Source organism: Hyla sarda, chromosome 6 (genome assembly GCF_029499605.1).
Source record: "Hyla sarda isolate aHylSar1 chromosome 6, aHylSar1.hap1, whole genome shotgun sequence".
Taxonomy (NCBI): Eukaryota; Metazoa; Chordata; class Amphibia; order Anura; family Hylidae; genus Hyla; species Hyla sarda.
In genome coordinates, this window is record NC_079194.1 from 185,565,364 (window position 1) to 185,586,228 (window position 20,865).

Sequence of the window (20,865 nt, forward strand, 5' to 3'; positions counted from 1 at the left end):
AATATTATAAGAGGTATGGTATACAGTAGCTGGGCAGGATATGAATCAGCTGAGTCTCCCCTCCTGTCTTGGACCCAACTACCATGGTGTAGTGCAGCCTCAGGCTCTCCTGCATGTTCCCAGTGTACAAAGTGCATAGAGACTGAGTCAGCTGCAGAGCCATAGGCTGTCAGGGCACAGTGGGAGAGTTAGTAACTAACTGCACTCCCAGCAAGCACCGACTCAGCCTACAACTCCTTACAACTAACTACAACTCCCAGCATGTTGCACTATAACTGAGGAAACTCAGAGAAAGGGCAGGAATTTCCTTTAGAGGTTTTTATAGACTTCCCTGCAGCAATAGTATCTGAGATAAGATTGTTATTACAAAAATGTGTAGCAGTATCTTAATATGTAAGATGTAACAGGGTAAGGAGAGACCAAGGGTGCTCTAGGTGAGCTTCCAGAGTGCCATAAGAGTAAAAACTGGCGCCCTGAATCCAATCTTTTAAATGTGTCTACACGGGATAAGGAGGTTATAGAACCTTATATTAGGCAAATTAAAATCTCCAGCGGATTTACACGACACCAAGTGTTGTAGGCCACTCTGGGTCTTTTATTACACCTAATAAATTTAACAAAGGAGCAGCAGAATTGTTTGCAGCCGGTACAGTAATTTTGGGAAGGACACCATTTTAATGAGGTGCATCCTTCCAGTGGTTAAGTAGTTAAAGGGGTACTCCGTTACTAGTCATCTTATCCCCTATCGATATGTTATCTCCTATCGTGGGGGTCCGCTGCTGGGACCCCCAGGATCTCCATGCAGACACCTGGCGTTCTGAACATTTTGCTGGGTTTGGGAGGACGTGGTCGTGACGTCATGCCACCTCTTGACATCACGCAACGCCCCTTCCATTCATGTCAATGGGAGGGGGTGTGATGGCTGTGACGCAGCTTCGTGAGCTAGTGAGGCAATCAGCACCATCTTGCCTCTCTCACTTTCCCCTTTGCGTCTGGGATGAAAAACCTTGATGCTGCGTGTCATTCCCTTGGCAGCATAAGAAATGGTCCATATGGTCCACTGTGGCATATGCGGCCAGTAGATGTCAGAAAATGCAGGTAAATGGCATGGGTACAGCGTATTATAGGCTGCCCGGAATGGAACTCTTTACCCTTGCTGCCCAAAAAAAAATTTGGTTGGTTTAAATAACTATTTTTATTTTTGCTTCACTGTAGATTTTGATCAAATAAGGGATATAATTACGAAGCACATTTGATTTGAAAGAGACAAAAAAAAAAAAAAAAAATCGCTGAATCTATAAGGGGTACGCCACCCACAAACATCTTATCACCTGTCCAAAGGATAGGGAATAATATGTCTGATCGCAGGGGGGCCGCCACAGGGAACCCCTACAATCTCCGTGCAGCACCTGGCATTCTAAAACAGCAAGTTTAGAAAACGGTATTGCGTCCTGCTACGCACTTAAACCTCTGTGCCTAGGTTGTTGGGTACCTCCCATCTCCTCCCTTATTTGGAGTCTTGTATGTTGCTGCCCCTAGATGGTATGTCTGCTGTGTGCATTGTCTACCTATCCCTTTCCCCTCCCCTCTTCCCTCCTTCTTGCTTCTCTGCTCTTTGCCATCCCCCTGTTAGGCCAACGACGATTACATTGTGACCTTTTTCTTGTAACTCCCTTGAGGATTTGGCCCCTTCAAGATAGGTAACAAAAACCAAGGTTCTAGTGTAGCTTAAAGGGGTACTCCACTGGAAAAAAATATGTTTTTTAAATACACTGGTGCCAGAAAGTTAAACAGATTTGAAAATTACTTCTATTTAAAAATCTTAATCCTTCCAGTACTTATCAGCTGCTGTATGTTCCAGAGGAAGTTCTTTTCTTTTTGAATTTCTTTTCTGTCTGACCACAGTGCTCTCTGCTGACACCTCTGTCCATTTTAGGAACTGTCCAGAGTAGGAGCAAATCCCCATAGCAAACCACTCCTGCTCTGGACAGTTCCTAAAATGGATAGAGGTTTCAGCAGAGCGCACTGTGGTCAGACAGAAAAGAAATTCAAAAAGAAAAGAACTTCCTGTGGAGCACACAGCATCTGATAAGTACTGGAAGGATTAAGATTTTTAAATAGAAGTAATTTACAAATCTGTTTAACTTTCTGGCACCAGTTGATACACTTTGAAAATCTGGCACATTGTTAGAATGTCTGGTCTAAGTTTACAATGTCCAAGAATTAGACAGTTCAAGTAAATGTAGGCAAAGAGTACTAATGATAAAGTATTAGGTTCAAAATTCTCACCTCTTGAACTTGATGGATCATGGCACTTGAGGAAGGCCCACCAGAATAAGCCAGAAGAACCTGAAATAGAACATAAGCAGTAAACACAGGTTGACATTATGGAGATTCCCGAATTTACACATTAGGAAGCCTTCTATGTGATGATGCTTCTGGTCCTTTTTCTGATTACTGGGTACATGGTTGTTACAGAAATTTGTTGTTAAGAAATTAAAGCAAACTTCCAGTTAAGAACTAAAAAAATTTATAAGATGCCATATGATATAGTAAAGTATCCTATATAGTACGCTCCATCAGGATGAGTTGACAGTAGTCCTCTTTTTATAGTATACATATTTTATAAAGGTCTTCATAGACGCACTGCTCCAATCAGAAGCACAAGTTATCTCCTCATGGTGAATATTGGCACATGCAGAGAGTAGATATGGCAAAAACATATGCCTAGCATGACAGACGGTGCTCACTACAGGAAAGTGCCCACTGGTTTTAGAAACAATGCTTAAATATTGTACAGAAGCCTCTGTTGTGGAGAATATTTTAACCTAAGTGATGGCTTAAGACTGCAAAATAGCTAAAGCCATTTCTCTGCCATGGGCTTGTTCCTCAATAGCATAGCTGCACTGTGATCCTTTTTGCACTTATGTCATTTCTTTTATTTTTCTCATCATTAATATGGTATGTTTAATCACTTTTAATATACTTGTGACATTCAGTTAACTAAACATATCCTATGTTAGACATCTTGGGGGGAGATTTATCAAAACCTGTTTAAAGGAAAAGTTGCCCAGTTGCCCATAGCAACCAATCAGATCGCTTCTTTCATTTTTCAGAGGCCTTGTTAAAAATGTAAGACGCAAGCTGATTGGTTGCTATGGGCAACTTTTCCTTTGCACAGGTTTTGATAAGTCTCCCCCATGATTTCAATTAACTTGAGAGATAGTATTCATACTGTTCATTTCAGGATTATTTGGGGCATGCTATTCTGGTGTGAGCCACCTTATCTGGTTTCTCTGCCTTTTATTTTCACTGTATAAGGGCCCATTCAGATTAATTCCATCTGTGGTGGGTGCTGACTCCATCTGTGAACATTCTTTCAGTGAAGTATGGAATTTTAAAGGGGTATTCCAGGATTTTTTATTTTTTTTTATTTGACTATGCTACAGGGGCTGTAAAGATAGTGTAGTTCATAATATAATATCTGTACCTGTGTGTGACGGTTTTCTCACAATTCTTATGTGATTTTCACCCCAATATTTCTTTTTAGCAGAATACAAAATGACTGTTGTCTCAGAATTTTCCCAGCTTGCAATGCGGCCGAGACATGACTCACTAGTCAGCTGATGACAGGGAGCCTGTCTGCTTCAATGGTTGGAGCGATCGCTTGGGGGGAGAGAGATCAATCTGCAACCAATGCAACAGCTGTAGGCACCCTGATTGAAACCACAGGTCTTTTGAATGGATGCAGCTGATTTATGTTTCAATGGGTGGGGTGGCAGATGTGTGGGAGGGAGGAAAATGGAATTTGTAGTAAAAAAAGAAAAGAAAAGTAAAACAGGAAATACTAGTTTACAAACAGCTAGCCCCAGTATTATGGTGATCTCACAACATAGCCATTTAGCCCCAAGACAAGCGCAGATCCTTCCTAAGCATGTCCATTACTGTCTGCCAGGTATGTACTAAAATCACCTTATGGTGGATTAACCCTTTAATTTACACCACAGAAATGTTGCCATTTGCATGGTGCAGCAGAATCTGATTGATAACAATTGGAGGCTGCTGCACGCGAATTTCCAAGTGTAATTTTTCTGCTGGATTCTGCTTGGAAATTTAGCCATGCGAATGGGCTCTTAGGGCACAGCTATCATCAGTGACTTAAATGCATTGTCTATTGGAAGCCCAGGAAATGTACATAAGTCTCACTGAGAGCTTATGTTGCTGTCCTGCCCCTCCCCATGCTTTACAGTGCAACTTTGCAGGACTGGTGGCTGTATATAAGCATTGCACAGTGTTTCCCAAGCAGGGTGCCTTCAGCTGTTGCAAAACTACAACTCCCAGCATGCCCAGACAGCCTTTGGGGACCCGTGGCTGTTAGAGACCAGGACCCGTGGCTAATAGCGTTCGGCACTGATCGCGGTGCAGCGAGCTATTAAAGGGGCATTCCGGGCAAAAACTTTTTTTTTTATATATCAACTGGCTGTGGAAAGTTAAACAGATTTGTAAATTACTTCTACTAAAAAATCTTAATCCTTCCAATAGTTATTAGCTTCTGAAGTTGAGTTGCTGTTTTCTGTCTAATAAGTATTGGAAGGATTAAGATTTTTTAATAGAAGTAATTTACAAATCTGTTTAACTTTCCGGAGCCAGTTGATATATAAAAAAAAGTTTTGGCCTGGAATACCCCTTTAACCCTTTAGACGCAGCATTCAAAGTTAATCGCCGCATCTAAAGTGAATCTAAACTCCTCCGCGGCAGTCCCGAACAGCTGAAACACACAAGGAGGGCCCCTACTGCCTCCTGCGTGCCCGATCGCCGAATGACTGCTCAGTGCCTGAGATCCAGCCATGAGCAGTCAAGTGGCAGAATCATTGATCCCTTCACTAGTAAAAGTTTAACTCCCCTCCCTTTTCCCATTTAAAAAAAAAAAAAAAAAAACTGTAAATAAAAAAAATAAAACATATGTGGTATCGCTGCGTGCCCGGCCGGGGAGATACTCCCACTGCACACACGCTACCAGACTAACTCCAGGACATCTGAATCTTTCAGTCGGAATAATCGCAACAGAAAGAGGTACCATCCCGGACATTCTGAACACTGTATATAGGTATCTGTGATGCGAAATGTACTACTGCCTTCTATAACACAGGATTGATGCCTCCTTACAGTTCATTGACCTGGCTGATTTTCAGCAGCGATACTGCGCTATACGCTGTCAGAATCATCATCATTAACTACACTTGTCTACACCTAGAGGTACACTGCTGACATATGTGTAGCATTATAACCAAGCTTATTGTGCCTTTGTACTTGCATAGTAATCAGTTACTGCCACGGTTTCTCTCTTTGCAGCATCGTCTGTCTGATCTTTATAAACTGCATGACACCACAGAGAAAAGCCACTAGTTCTTCCCTTTTCTATCCCAGCCTTACAGTCCAAGAATACTGATACAACAAAATGTATGCTTAACATAGATACAGCTATGAGTAAAAATGCTAGACTAATAATATAAGTCCCTCTCAGTGCACACTATATATATATTTTGGATTGTATTCCCATTTTTTCAATACCTACTTACAGGGAAAGGTATTTGTAGTGGTGCAGCAGAGCGGGCATTCCATAGGTTCTGGTGCAGCGCTAGTGTGTGTTACATAAAAATATATTGTTAATTAAACCATAAATAAAAAGCGATCAAAAAGTCTGATCAATACAAAAATGGGACCGCTAAAAAATTCAGATCACGGCGCAAAAAAAAAAAAAAAAAAAAAAAAAAGAGCCCTCATACCGCCCCATACATGGAAAAATAAAAAAAAAGTTATAGGGGTCAGAAGATGACAATTTTAAACGTATTAATTTTCCTGCATGTAGTTATGATTTTTTCCAGACGTAGGACAAAATCAAACCTATATAAGTAGGTTATCATTTTAATAGTATGGATCTACAGAATAATAAGGTGTCATTTTTACCTAAAAAAATTACTGCCTAGAAACAGAAGCCCCCAAAAGTTACAAAATTGCATTTTCTCTTCAATTTTGCAGAACAATGATTTTTTTTTTCCGTTTCGTCGTAGATTTTGGGGTAAACTGACTTTAGTCATTACAAAGTAGAATTGGTGGTGCAAAAAATAAGCCATCATATGGATTTTTAGGTGCAAAATTGAAAGAATTGTGATTTTTTAAAGGTAAGGAGGAAAAAAATAAAGTGCAAAAACGGTTAGAGGCTGTCTTATAAAGATCCTAATAGGGTATGTGGCCATCAGAGTGTAATCCACCAATGTAGACCCACATCTATCTACAGATTAAAAAGAAGATCTGCTCCCAGTCTATCCATACATTACCATGGACAAACATTTAAATATCAGCCAAGTAATACTACAATAAATGTGCAGACACAGCTTTCCCTAGTGATAACAGCTGATGGCAATCAGTGGACTCCATTTAATAAAACCTCTTTAGCTAAAAGCAAGTAAGGGAAGCATGAGAAAGCGATACTTCAGTAACTATGCCACTTTTACCTTCTCCCCCGGATACACAACTCTGTTCTTCCCCAATATGGCTCGGAACTTGTGTACAAAATAGTCTTTGAAGCAGGATCTATGGTAACAGAAAGGAAAAGGCTCAGGATAAAAGTCACAGACTGTAACATCTACAACCGGCATATGGAAAAATGTAATAAGCCATCATGTACTGAGGCCACGCTGCGAGAACCAATAATATGGCCAGGACACAAGTAACAGGACAATCATACAGTACTCAAGGACAAGAGAAACAAACTAATGCACTGACTGCCAACGTGATGTTTCTACAACATACAGGGCTTGGTCACGTCCACTTACTTGCAGAAGGCATCTCCCACACGTATGATGAGCACCGCAGAACCTTCCCTGCACTTCATACATGTCCGCCCCAACCTGTGGATATAATATAAGTGACATGAGCAGCAAAAAACGGTCATACAATTTGTTCCAGAGGGCACTGTAAATTCTGTGTGTGCTCAGAAACATGGAAAAGCTGGGTGCCTACCCCTAAATGAGCAGTAGGTGGGCCACACTGACTGTCACCCAGCTTTTCCAAACTCCTGAATAATGGTGACCTGTCTCACTTCTCACCTGTCACTTTTCTCCTCTTTCCTCAGCTCCACATAATCATTGCTCCCCACTTCACACATTTCTGCAGTTCCCTAACCAGCGTGCACTTCCAGCAGCTGACAGTCACTTCCGGCGCGGACATGTGACGTCACTCACAAGGTGACGCCCAATGACTGTGCCAGGGCTTGTCAACCAGGTTTAGTAAAATAAAAGTAAAAATTAGGGTTATGTCAGTGACGCTAACGACTTATTATACGTCCGGTAGGAAACAATACACAAAACCCCATATATAAGCCTCGACCACCAAGTTTGCCATTACTTAATATGGCGGATGTCCCCTGACTGGACAGCTGCCAGGGGTATACTGCGTCTCCTCCTACTTTCTTTGGATTGTGTTGCTCCTATGTGATCTAAGTTGTCGTGTTTCACGGTACTGGGTTATATTGAATGTAAATTAAGCGGTTTAACGCCTCCAAGGCCGGTAGGGTCTCCATGGTGACGCGTGTCGCGGCGGTGACGTCACATGGCGGCGCAGAGTGATGACGTTTAGTGTTTATGTCCTGCTGAAGCCGCGGAGGTGACGGTGCTTGTGTGGCGGTCATGGCAATGTTCCGTAGTCTGGTGTCCTCGTCCTCCCAGCACCGGCAGCAGCATCATACTCACCAGAGCCAGTCGTCTCCGTCGTCTGCAGACAGCCTGGAAACGCAGTATGGCTGCCCCATCTGCCTGGAGGTGTATTACAAGCCCGTGGCCATCGGGAGCTGCGGTCACACGTGAGTACCCGGGGGCACAAGAGGCAGCCTGTCAGACAGCGGCCATCATGGGTGGAGATGGAGGATTATAAATGGAAACACCGGAAACTAAAAGAGGGAAGATGTCTGTGAGCTGGGGGTCCTTAGATCTCTAAATAGAGGGCTGGGGTGTTGGATGCCCACCCAAAATCCTTCTATTCTATATCAGGATTTCTGTATTCCATTAGAATAGTGGTCTCCAAACTGCAGCCATCCAGATGTTGCAAAACTACAACTCCCAGCATGCCCAGACAGCCTACGGCTGTCTGGGCATGCTGGGAGTTGTAGTTTTGCAACATCTAGTGACCCACAGTTTGGAGAGCGCTGCATTACGACATTGTACATGTAAAACCCAAAACTCCGCCGTATAGGATTGATCTGTACTGAGGGGTCCCACTACAACACTTCTGGGCTCTTTGTCTTGGGGTCAGATAGGAAACCCTGTGCAAAGGAAAAGGTGACCAGTTGCCCATAGCAACCCGATCAGATCGCTTCTTTAATTTTTGAAAAAGGCCTCTGGAAAATAAAAGAAGCAATCTGGTTGCTATGGGCAACTGGCCACTTTTTGATATATCTTCCCATTTCTTCTTATGTCAGGGATCTCCCAGTTTAAAGAGAATGTGTCATCAGAAAATGATGATTTTATCTTAAAGGGAACCTGTCTCGTCATACATGCAGTCCAGTCTACAGGCATCATGTTATGGTGCAGGGGGAACGGAGTAGGTTGGTATATAGCTTGTGGGAAAAGATCCAGGATAACTTGACCTTTTATTCTTGAAACTTTCGGCTTGTTCTGGGATAAGTAGTCATGTGGGCGGGGCTACTCAATGATTGACAGCTTCCTCTACACAGTTGTTCTCTAAAGTTTTTTGCATAGAACGTTGGAATTATATGTACTATTTTTAAAGCTGCAAACAAAATAGAAAAAAAAGCAAAGGGCGATAGGACACCAGAAATGGCAAAAATGAACTTAAAAAAATAAATACAAAAAAATTAGCCTATAAAGATTAAAAACACTTAAAAAGGGGGTCCATGAAACACATCGGGCCACCTTGAGCCATAGAGAGGGACCCCAGAACTAATCTGGCGATTCCCCCTCAAAAAGCAAGGACACCCGTCTAATCTCTCATCAATAAGTACAAGCAGGGGCCCTGAGGAAGTCACCAAGAGTGACGGAACGCGTGGGAACCTAGGTTTTTTGGGGGGGACACCTGCTCTCCATGTGACAGTGTGACGTAAACTTACTTGCTCCTCTGTACGACGTTTACCTGGTAGATTACCATTGATGTTGTAGCTGCTCTGTACTTACTTAGAATGTATTCTTTGCATAATCATATGCTATGTTTATAGTCTATTTAACTATATATATATATATATATATAATTTTTATTATTATTTTATTTTTCTTGATATTCACTTGAATTTATATAGGAGCAGCCACTTTTATTATTTGTATCTTATTATTGTGGGGCTATAGGTCAAAAGAGGGCATATTGCTTGTACTTATTGATGAGAGATTAGACGGGTGTCCTTGCTTTTTGAGGGGGGATTGCCTGATTAGTTCCGGGGTCCCTCTCTATGGCTCAAGGTGTCCGATGTGTTTCATGGACCCCCTTTAAGTGTTTTAAATCTTTATAGGCTAATATTTTTTTTGCTTTTTTTCTATTTTGTTTGCCCGTTTTGCATAAAAGCATAGATAAGCACCCGGTTGCATTACTATTATTTGAGGTGGAGCCCACTTTTCTCTAATAATATTTTTAAAGATAACATTAGTGAGCACAACACTTATTTTATTTCTTATGGGATTCCTATTCAACAATAGGTTAAAAGAAATAAATAAAACAAATAATAAAAATGAATACTGCGTGTTGCCCCTTTTCGCATGAGTGACAGCGTGCAGTCTTTTGTCACACTTGTCTATAAGGCCATTAATTCTTGCAGGTGGTATAGCTGCCCGTCCGTCTTGGCAAAATGCCATCAGGACAGAGATCTCCTCGGAGTGGCTCAATCACATTAATGATCTATTCAAACGTGTTCAGGATTTTCTGCTGCAGATTTCAATGTACACCGGTCCCTCTACATACGATGGTAATCTGTTCCAAATGAACCATCGTTTGTTGAAAACATCGTATGTTGAGGGATCCGTGCAATGTTAAATATAGGACGTTGTACTCACCTGTCACCGCTGCCCTGGATGTCGGCGTCCATCGCTGTCCCCTGGGTGTCCCCACCGCTCCGGAACGTCTCTGTTGCCTGGGATCGTCGTTCCTCTTCGCCGCCATTACGTCACTATGCACGCCGCTCCTATTGGATGACAGGACGGCGTGCGCGGCGACATGATGACGACGATGGAGAGCGACAACGATGCAGGGGATCCTGAAGATGACGTCCTGGAGCGCTGCAGACAGGCAAGTAACCATCACCGGAGCTTACTGGGCACAGTAAACGGCTATTCGGTGGCAGCTGAAGCAGTCAGCGCTGCCGGATAGCCATTTATGCGATGGCCCCGACATACAAAAGCATGGTATGTTGATGCTGCCTTCAACATGCGATGGCCTCTGATGTTGAAATTTTAGTATGTCGGGGCGATCGTACGTGTGAATAGACCCTAAATGGGCAAGAACCTTTTCACATAATGTAGATAATACCTTTATGGGGGAGATTTATCATTGCCTCCCTGACATTTTTTCTGGCTGTAATTTGGCGCAAAAGTCTTGCACAATTTCAAAATAGACACTTTATACAAAACTGACTGTTAAATTTAGTGAATCATTATTGACATTACAGTGGAAGATATTTGCGCCATATGCGCCTTTTTGAAAACATAAAAAAGAACATAAGTTCATACCATGTCTACCTTGCCTTAGAAAAGTGAAATTCTACAGGAAGTTCTGAGGTGATTTTTCCTTTGCGCGAAATTTATCAAAGTCTGTGCACCTTTTTGATATATTTGACGCAAGTAAGCCAAAAACACCGCAAAAACAGGCTGGATGAATGACTGCAAACAGCCACACAATGATAAATCTCTCCCTATATGTATATTTGTAATGTACATTTGGTAAAAAATGAAATTTTTTGGGGGTGAAAACCTGCTCCATACTTCTTACCAATAGGGGTTCCTCCACTATCTAGTACACTGACTTGTCCCTGCAGCTATTGTCTGAGTGTCTCTGTACCAAGACAAAATACAGGAAGTGTTGGCTGGACACGGTTTTTTGTCAGATGATAAAACTGATACGGTTCAAGCCGAACGGACTGAACAGTCTGACTCCGTTTGGCTCATTCAAATGAATGGGATGCAGCGCCCAGTTTTTAAAATTCCACACCAAATCCGGGACCGTATTGCTTATTCGTAGTGGCTGAACAGTTTGGCATTTTCAAGGCTTTGGATTTCTTTTTATATGCTTTTACATCTTTATGCAGATCATTTGACAGTTCTCTTCTGCTCCCCATGTTTCACTATCTAACCTGCTTAGTGCATCCACATGAGAGCTAACAAACGTATTAGGGGAGATTTAGCAAAACCTGTGTAGATGAAGAGTGGTGCAGTTGCCCATCATACTGTTAGTGACATAATGCAGCATACTGAGACTAATATTACCAATAATACCAGTATGCAAGGAGGAATATTATCATTATACATATCCATATACACTAGAATCCCAAAAATAAACTGAGGGAGATTTATCAAAACCCGTCCAGAGGAAAAGTTGCCCATAGCAACTAATCAGCTCACTTCTTTCATTTTTAACAAGGCCTCTGTAAAATGAAAGAATAAGTCTGATTGGTTGCTATGGGCAACTGGGTAACTTTTCCTTTGCACAGGTTTTGATAAATCTCCCCCAATGATCCTATACATAAGACATAATTACCGTATATACTCGAGTATAAGCTGAGTTTTTCAGCACGATTTTTCGTACGGAAAACGCCCCCCTCGGCTTATACTTGAGTGAACTCTCCGCCTGTCAATCCCTTCTCAGTGGTCTTCAACCTGCGGACCTCCAGATGTCGCAAAACTACAACTCCCAGCATGTCCAGCAATCAGCTGTCCAGGCATGCTGGGAGTTTTAATTTTGAAATACCTGGAGGTCCGCAGGTTTAAGACCACTGGGGCCTTCGTCATCATCCAGACCCCCTTTAGTTTTCTACTCACCTCCCCTCGGTGGGAAGGAAGGGTGAGCTGTTCCGGGTCATCTATGCTGCAGGGACCGTCCGGTGGGGAAGGTTAGTCGTTCCGGGCTGTCCATCTTCACCGGGAGGCCCTCTTCTCCGGGCCTGGACTAGTGACGTTGCCTTGACGATGACGCACAGGGACGTCCGTCCCTGCGCATGAACGTCCCTGTGCGTCGTCATCAAGGCAAAGTCACTAGTCCGGGCCCGGAGTGGAGAAGAGGGCCTCCCGGTGAAGATGGACAGCCCAGAACGACTAACCCTCCCCACCGGACGGTCCCTGCAGCATAGATGGCCCGGAACAGCTCACCCTTCCTTCCCACCGAGGGGAGGTGAGTAGAAAACTAAAGGGGGGGGGGTGTCTGGATGATGACGAAGGCCGCAGTGGTCTTCGACCTGCGGACCTCCCAGGTGTTTTAAAACTACAACTCCCAGCATGCCCGGACAGCCGATGGCTGTCCAGGCATGCTGGGAGTTGTAGTTTTACAACATCTGGAGGTCCGCAGGTTGAAGACGACTGATGAAGGGATTGACTGGCGGTGATGATGAAGGGGGGGGGGGAATGATGACCGTGGTCTGGATGATGAGGGAGAGGATGATAGGCGGTGATGATGAAGGGGGGGGGGGTGATGACAGGGTGATGATGACAGGCAGTGATGATGAAGGGGGGGAAGATAACAGGGTGATGATGACGGGGGTGTTAATAACAGGGGTCTGGATGATGACAGGGGGGGGGATGATGACATGGGGGGGATGATCTATTTCTCACCCTAGGCTTTTAGTCGAGTCAATAACTTTTCCTGGGTTTTTGGGGTGAAATTAGGGGCCATGACTTATATTCGGGTCGGCTTATACTCGAGTATATACGGTAAAGCAAAAAACAAGTGTATGTAGATCTAACAATAAAGTTTATTAAAAGGGTTATCCACCATAAGGTGATTTTAGTACGTACCTGCCAGACAGTAATGGACATGCTTAGGAAGGATCTGCACTTGTCTTGGGGCAAAATGGCTATGTTGTGGGATTACCATAACATGGTGCCTATCTTTTTGTGAACTGGGTATATCCTGTTGGAGTTTGGTCTCTTAAACTACATGTCCCATGATCCCTTGTTTGAAAGTGTCAGGTCACTTTCCTTACTCCAACACATCAGCCACCCAACTCATTGAAACACAAATGAGCTGCATCCATTCAAAAGACCAATGTTTTAAAACAAGGGGGGCCTACAGCTGTTGCAGTATTATCGCTCTCTCACTCAGTGTTTGCTCCACCCATTAAAGCAGACAGGCTCCCTTTGCACACCTGACTAGTGATGTCATGTCTCAACACACTGCAACCTGGGAAAACTTGAGACCTGAGTAATTTTGTATGCTGTTAAAAATAAAATTTGGGGTGAAAAATCACAGAAGAATTGTGAGAAAACCGTCACACACAGGTACAGACACTATATTATGGACTACATTAACTTTACAGCCCCTGTAGCATAGTCAAATAAAATAATACATATAAGCAAAAAATGTAATTTAAAAACAATTAAAGATGGAGATAATGTAATATGTATAACAAGAGAGTTCTCCACATAGGAACAGACTGAATATTGAAGGCTTATTTACAATAAGTAAAGTGCATGATGGCATACATGCAACAATAAATAAATGTCATAATAATGATGCAATAAGCATTATTAAGTAAGTGCTAAATTGAAATGCAGGTTACAACCATTGTAATGAATAAATATGTAGCCAAACACTATAAAGAGAAAAGTGATCTGATATTACCCAGTGGTAAGGAATAATGCCTCCACAACCTGACGTTTTGCACACTCAGGGTACATTCACACAGCAGAATCTCCGCATTAGGATTCTGCATCAAATTATAGCCCTATAGACTTCGATGGGATTCCGCATTCCCATTCACAATTTAGAGTTTCAGTATGCGGATTCCACATGGATTCTGCACCGATTCCATTCGAAATCCGCACAAGCCAGAAACCACCCAAATGAATATGGAATTTGTGCGGATGTGCATAAATTCTGCCGTGTGAATATACCCTTAGGCTTCATCCGCGCACTAAGGCTTCATCATACAACATAGAATTTCTGCATGGAATTCTGCATGAAAATTCTGCATTAAATTATAGCCTATTCACTTCAATGGAATTCCTTCTGCAGAAATTCTGCTGTGTAAATGGGACCACGGAATCCCATTGAAGTGTATTAGCTATAATTCATGTAGAATTTTCATGCAGAAATTCTGCCGTGTGAACATAGCCTTACTGCCTAAATCCAATTATACTAGTATCAAAGGATGAATATTATCACCATACATATTACCATCACGCTGTTACTGACCAAATCCTGTATACTGACACCAATATTACCAATAATACCAGTATACAAGGAGGAATATTATCACCATACATATTACCATCACGCTGTTACTGACCAAATCTTGTATACTGACACCAATATTACCAATAATACCAGTATACAAGGAGGAATATTATCACCATACATATTACCATCACGCTGTTACTGACCAAATCCTGTATACTGAGGCCAATATTACCAATAATATCAGTGTACAAGGAGTAATATTATCACCATACAAATTACCATCATACTGTGACTGAGCAAATTATGTGTACTTGGGCTGCTTTCACACTATAAAAATTCATCCGTTACAAACGTCCGTCAGAAAACCAATGTTAAACGGACGTTAAACAATCCCATTCAAGTCTATGGGATTTTTTTATTACCCGTTATGACCCATTATAGCCCGTCATGAATAACGGCCGTTAGTTGTGACGGGAGAAATAACGGTACATGCACTAATTTTTCGGCCGTCACAAGGAATGGGTAAATTAACGGCCGTTATTTTTAACATTGAAGTCTATGGCAAACGGATGAGCCTTTATGTCATCCGTTTGCCCCCGGTTTATAATATTGTTCAGGGGTGTGGAAATTTAAAAAATAAAACTTCTTGTCCAAGGGACTAAAGCGGAACACAATCTACTTGTCCCTCAAGAAAATCCACTTGTCCTGGTAGATAAAATAATTTCAAACAAAATAGTACGATTCACCCCACTAGACCACCAGGGATGGAAATAAGATCCCTTTCGACACTGCTGTCAACTTTAACAGCGGTGATCTAATGGTTTAATAGCGGCCACGGTGATCGCAGCATGCCAGGATATTAGCGGCGGGAGAGATGTAGATAGCTACACGGCAAGTCCCCTCCCCCCCCCCCCCCCCCCCCATCTGACCCCTATAACTCCAATTTTTCCATATACAGGGATGAGGGTAATCTTGTGTGACATGATATGTAGTTTTTATCTGAACTTTTATTAGGAAAGGGGCTTATTCACATATATACGCACTTCTTAAAATATTTTAATCACTATTTTTCAGTCTTCATAGGGACTTATATATGGAGACTTTTGATTGGATAACAGTGAATGTCGCTGTGTTACTGGGGGGGGGGGGGGTGTTCTGCTTCTCCAGTTTATATGCTGCATTTTAGTTACTCTAATTATGTGTCAGAAAATGCTGGAAGTTGCATTTAGTTAGTAGATAACTACAACACCCAGCATGCCCTGATACAGCCTATGGTTCTGTGGGTGTTGCACTGTATAGTACAGTTAAGGTTGTTTTGTAACATGCTGGGAGTTGTAGTTTTGGTTTGTGTCAGCTGCAGAGCCATAGGCTGTGTCAACGAATACTGGGAATTGCAGTTAGTAACTACAACACCCAGCATGCCCTGATGCAGCCTATGGCTCTGCAGCTGACCCGAACCAAAACTACAACTCCCAGCATGTTGCACTTTATAGTTCTACAGTTTAGGTTACGGTGCAACATGCTGGGAGTTGTAGTTTTGGTTCGGGCGTGTTTACGTGCATCCGTGGGGCTCTTGGTCGGCGGGCGAGTATGAAGGGGGGGGGGATTCTGGGGGTGCAATTCAGTGCGGGTGGCCAGAAAATACATAAAATTAGATAGCACAACTGGCAACAGCACTTGTCAGTCCGCCCCTGAACAAAACATACATGCATACACATCATACATACACATACACCAGCCACTGCCCCCTATATTATACATTACATACATACACTGGCCACTTCCCCCTATATTATACATTACATACATACATACACCTGCCCCACCACATTATTCATTAAGTATACGCATACACCATACACACACCATATATACACATACACGCACACCATAAATATGCACACATAATACATACACCTGCCGCTGCCCCCAATATCATACATTACATACACACATCACACATACACAGACACCATACACAGACACCATACACACATCATATATACACTACACATACACCATACATATGCACACATCATACATACACCCGCCGCTGATACACCCCCTAATCATACACACATCACACATACACGGACACCATACACATATACACATCATATATACATCTGACACATACACCATACATATACACTTCATATATACACATGACACATACACCATACATATGCACACATCATACATACACCCGCCGCTGCCCCCCACACCATACATTACATGCACACATCATATATACACATGACACATACACCATACATATCCACACATTATACATACGCCTGCCGCTGATACACCCCACATCATACACACATCACACGTACACAGACACCATACACATATACACTGCATACATACACATGCCACATACACCATACATATGCACACATCATACATATGCACACATTATACATACACCCGCCGCTGATGCACCCCACATCATACACACATCACACATACACGGGCACCATACACATATACACTTCATTTGTGGTTGTGGCTCGAAGAGCCGTGAATGAAAGCCTGAGGAAGAACCATGTTTAGAACGACTTACCGACCTGAACCTCAAACCATCTGGAACTTGGAGCAAATAACAAGAAGCAGGAAACAGCGGTTGAGATGTGCCCAAATACCGCGCCCGTGGGTACGCCTATAGAGGGCAAAGAGTCAGAATATGGTGCAACTTCATTTTATTTGAAGTTTACAAAGCCAATATTTTGAACACATTTGCCATTTGCGTCGAGGGGTCAGGCACATAACGGTCCAAGCAAGCAGAATTCCAATGACCCAACTTCTTGATCACATGAGCTGGAACGTTGTGTCTGGAAGCAGCCGAGGCCGCTCCAATCCTAAAAGTGACCTGTGATGCTTGCAGAGTCTTTACCCAACATGGTGACGAGTGACCGGACGTGTTTAATGAATTGCGTTGTTGTCAAAGCCTGGCCGCCGACAGGTAGGAGAGGACTGACAACATGGTCAGTAGGGCTGATAGGGCAGCTACCGGGCATCAACGATGTGACGTGGGAAAATAGCGGACAGACGCTCCCCACCTGCAGGTTTTGGTGGCTAAGAGAGTGAGAGTGAAACCTGGGCCAAGGGGTGACAATTGGCCCAGGGTCAGGCCAGGTGATCTGTGACCGAGACGTGTGAACTCACCTGGCCTGAGGAAGCCATAGAAAGCGAGGTGAATGGCCACTTTGATGACCGTGCTTACCTGGAAACCGAATGGGTCAGTGTCTAAGAGGGTGCACATGGCCCTGAAGAGTTTCCCGGTGACAGGTGCGCGAGAAGGTGACCTATGAAGTGACAAGAGGGACACGCCTCTGAGGGCTGCCTTGATGGGATATGCGGAAAGCAGTGACGGTGCGTTAGGGTGCAAAAAAGACCTGTGGTGCTGAAGACCCGTGAGGTGCAGCTTAATGGTGTTATGGGACAAGTGTAAGGAGGAGTGGCAAAACCCAACAAACGCTAGGGAGGAATGCACCGAGATTGTGGCAGGTAGACCTCAGTTGTGCATGAAGGAAGTGAAAGACGCCAGAGCAGAATCGTAAGCCCGAATTGTGCTGGGTGCTAAGGAACCTCTAATTAAAGCGTTAGCTACTGATGTGTAAGTGGCTAGGCCGTCAGTTGCTGGAGTGGGGGGACCGTGGCTCCGGTTCGATCTGCTCCTGGTAGAACCTGAAAGAACAGCCTCAGATTAGCGCGGGACAATGCGTCAGCTGCAACATTTAGTCTACCTTCATTGTGTTCGATGATGAAGTGAAAATTGTGCTCGAGTGACAGCAACACGAACTTCCTGACGAAGCGCATGATGTGAGGAGACTTAGAGCGCCCTTTGTTTAGGATATCGACTGTGGCCGTGTTGTCGCATATGAAACGAACAGTCGTGTTACCCCAACAATGCCCCCCTACTGCAGCGGCTGCTACAATGGGATATATCTCGAAGAGCGCTGAGGTTTCTTTAAACCCTGGGATGTTACCGATCTCTTGAGGCCAAAGGCCTGCCAGCCACCGATTGTCATGTATGGCTGCGAACCCGAGTGCTGACGCATCCGACAGCACTGTGGGGGACAGTTCTGATGCTGCAGGAGTAAAGAAAGAAACCCCGTTCCAATTCTCTAAAGATTGGTCCCACATAAGCAAATCTGCCATGGCTTCGTTGTCGATATGAACAGTCTGCCTCTGGCCAGAGACGGAGGGAAGAAGGTCCAGGAAATTAATGCTCTCCCCTGAGGTATGATCCTCATGGCGAAAGCCATCATTCCCAGGAGGCTTTGTAGCTCGACCCTAGACACCGTGCGACACCTGCAGAGGCTGTGGAGTCGCTCCCGGACTCTGACCAATTTATCCTGAGGCAGTCTTGCCTGCATGTTTGCGGTATCTAGGATTATACCCAGGAAGACAAGTTGGGTGGTAGGACCCTCTGTTTTATGTGGTGCGACAGGGACCCCAATCTCTTTAAACAAAGCCAGCAGAGAGGAGAGGTTGCTAGGAGTATGGTTAGGGCGCTCAAGCAGCAAGAAATCATCAAGGTAATGTATAGTGTGTTGGCAGTTGGTGACGTTTTGGAGTGCCCAATGTAGGGCTGTGGCTAACTGATCGAACAGCCACGGGCTACTCTTCGCGCCAAAAGTAAGTTTGGTGGCGAAATAGTACTTATTTAGCCACTTAACACCATGCCACTGCCAGAGGTCTGGCCTAATAGGGAGTAACTTAAAAGCATCAGTTATGTCCGCTTTTGACAACCAGGTGTTCCTCCCTAACTGCAGAATGACTTGTATTGCCTGGTCAATGGAAGAATATTTCATTGAAAATTCCTCTGACGGAATTAGAGCATTAATGCTGGGTATGGCGGATGAATAAGGAGCAGAGAGATCATAAATTTATCTCTTTTTATTGTTTTCCCGGTAGCGAGCCCCAGCGGGCTGATTCTCCAAGAGCAGAAAGGGGGCGTGTCAAAAGGCCCAATCATGAAGCCTTTTTCCAGCTCGGATTTGATCAGATTGGACACTGCCTCTGTGTCCACCAGAGCTGACACCAAGTTGAGGCACTCGTGAGTACACTGGGGGAGGGCGACCAAACCCGTCTGAAAGCCGTCACAGAACCCAGCCACCAACCAACTGACCCAGTTGGGATCAGGGTGACAGGCGAGGACCCCGGCCTGGACCACGCCTAGTCACGCCTGAGAGCCCTTCTGAGAGCAGATTGAGCTGGGGTGAGCTTTGTAACAGATAAAGCATATGTGTAGGAGTCTACAATTACTGTATTGACAGAAGGAGAGATTAAAATTATTACAGATCGGGGATTTACCCAGAAACCTAACCGGCCTGCCCAGCCTGTCTAGAGCAGCTGTGTTTTTCTGAGGTGCAGAGGCGTGTGGGCTGGGGCCCCTGCTGAAGCTAGGCTCCCCTGGGTCACTGCTGTGAGGACACCAGTTAGCTGAGTGGGAGGTAAGCCCGCACACAGCGCAGGACGGAGCTTTCATGCCTGCGAAATGATCACAATAGAGCTCCGTATCAACGACCCCCCAATTGGTCACGTAGTTGACCTCGGCGTAAGCTGCCGCTGCTTTGGCCGAGAAGGACTTGTGGTACCTCCGTATTTATGAGCTATCTGGATTACCCTGTGGAGATACAGGTCTAACTCGACCCTGCGGCTAGGGCTGACTGAGCAGATGACGTCCCGGAAGAGGCCGAAAGCAAGAACAAACTCGGTGACATTAAAGGACCTGTTGAGTCTGGCGTCCTTGCTCTTGAATGTCACAGCCAGCTCACCACAGGCGACAGTTTTGGTGTCCTTGATATCCGTTGTGGCAATCGGGAGAGAAGCAAGGTTGACATCCTTGCCCTCAAGGATGTCTTTCTTAATGGGCGCTGGGATAAGGTGTGCTGGGGTGATGTTGGGTGGAGGTTGTGTCGTACCTGTAGGCGTAGCCTGTGAGGTAGAGGCCGTGGGAGTGACCGAGACTGGAGCAGACTCGACCTTCTTAGAAGTGTCCATGAGGTCCAGTCTGGCCTGGAAGCCAGCGACTGAAGCTAGGACGTCAGCCATCATGGTATGGAGCTGGGACAGCGAGGCGCTTGAAACCTGGTCCTGAACAGCTTCCTGACTACCCCTGGGGGCTAGGTCGGCATTGAGCAGTTTATACAGTTCGCCCTTCCTGGCTGAGGCTGGGAAGGGGATGCCCCTGCTCCTCAACTCCTCCATTAGCTTGGGGATGGTCCACACCCGGTATGACGGTATGCTGCCTCGGTCCGAAGCCTTGGCGGGGGTCTCCGGAACGGAGAGGGCATCCTCAATGTCTGAGCGATGGGACATACCTCTAGCCGAACCTGTCCGGGCCAGTAAAGGGTGCCGGTGGGAGACAAATCACTAATGAATTTATGCAACTATACTCCAATCCACCTAGCTACTGAAGAGGGACTGACCTGCTGAATGTCCTGAGCTGTAAATGACAACACGAGA

The 20,865-nt window shown here is 44.4% G+C and overlaps 2 protein-coding genes across 6 annotated transcripts in view; one reads left to right on the forward strand and one right to left on the reverse strand.

Annotated features, from left to right (window-relative positions):
- The window catches only part of CTU2 (cytosolic thiouridylase subunit 2), a 30,943-nt gene extending 23,399 nt beyond the window's left edge, over positions 1–7,544 (reverse strand). For 2 of the 3 annotated variants that reach the window (XM_056526067.1, XM_056526066.1), the window contains exons 1-4: positions 7,110–7,248; positions 6,837–6,911; positions 6,516–6,594; positions 2,290–2,349 (exon numbers count right to left, since the gene is read on the reverse strand). In XM_056526067.1, the coding sequence (XP_056382042.1) occupies positions 2,290–2,349; positions 6,516–6,594; positions 6,837–6,911; positions 7,110–7,168 (273 nt within the window). In that variant the 5' untranslated portion in view covers positions 7,169–7,248. Of the gene's footprint in view, positions 1–2,289; positions 2,350–6,515; positions 6,595–6,836; positions 6,912–7,109; positions 7,249–7,407 lie in introns of those variants that run through there. The other variant, XM_056526068.1, reaches the window with a different exon arrangement.
- RNF166 (ring finger protein 166) overlaps positions 7,322–20,865 on the forward strand; it is a 31,459-nt gene continuing 17,915 nt past the window's right edge. For 2 of the 3 annotated variants that reach the window (XM_056526069.1, XM_056526070.1), the window contains exon 1: positions 7,684–7,861. In XM_056526069.1, the coding sequence (XP_056382044.1) occupies positions 7,689–7,861 (173 nt within the window). In that variant the 5' untranslated portion in view covers positions 7,684–7,688. Of the gene's footprint in view, positions 7,448–7,683; positions 7,862–20,865 lie in introns of those variants that run through there. The other variant, XM_056526071.1, reaches the window with a different exon arrangement.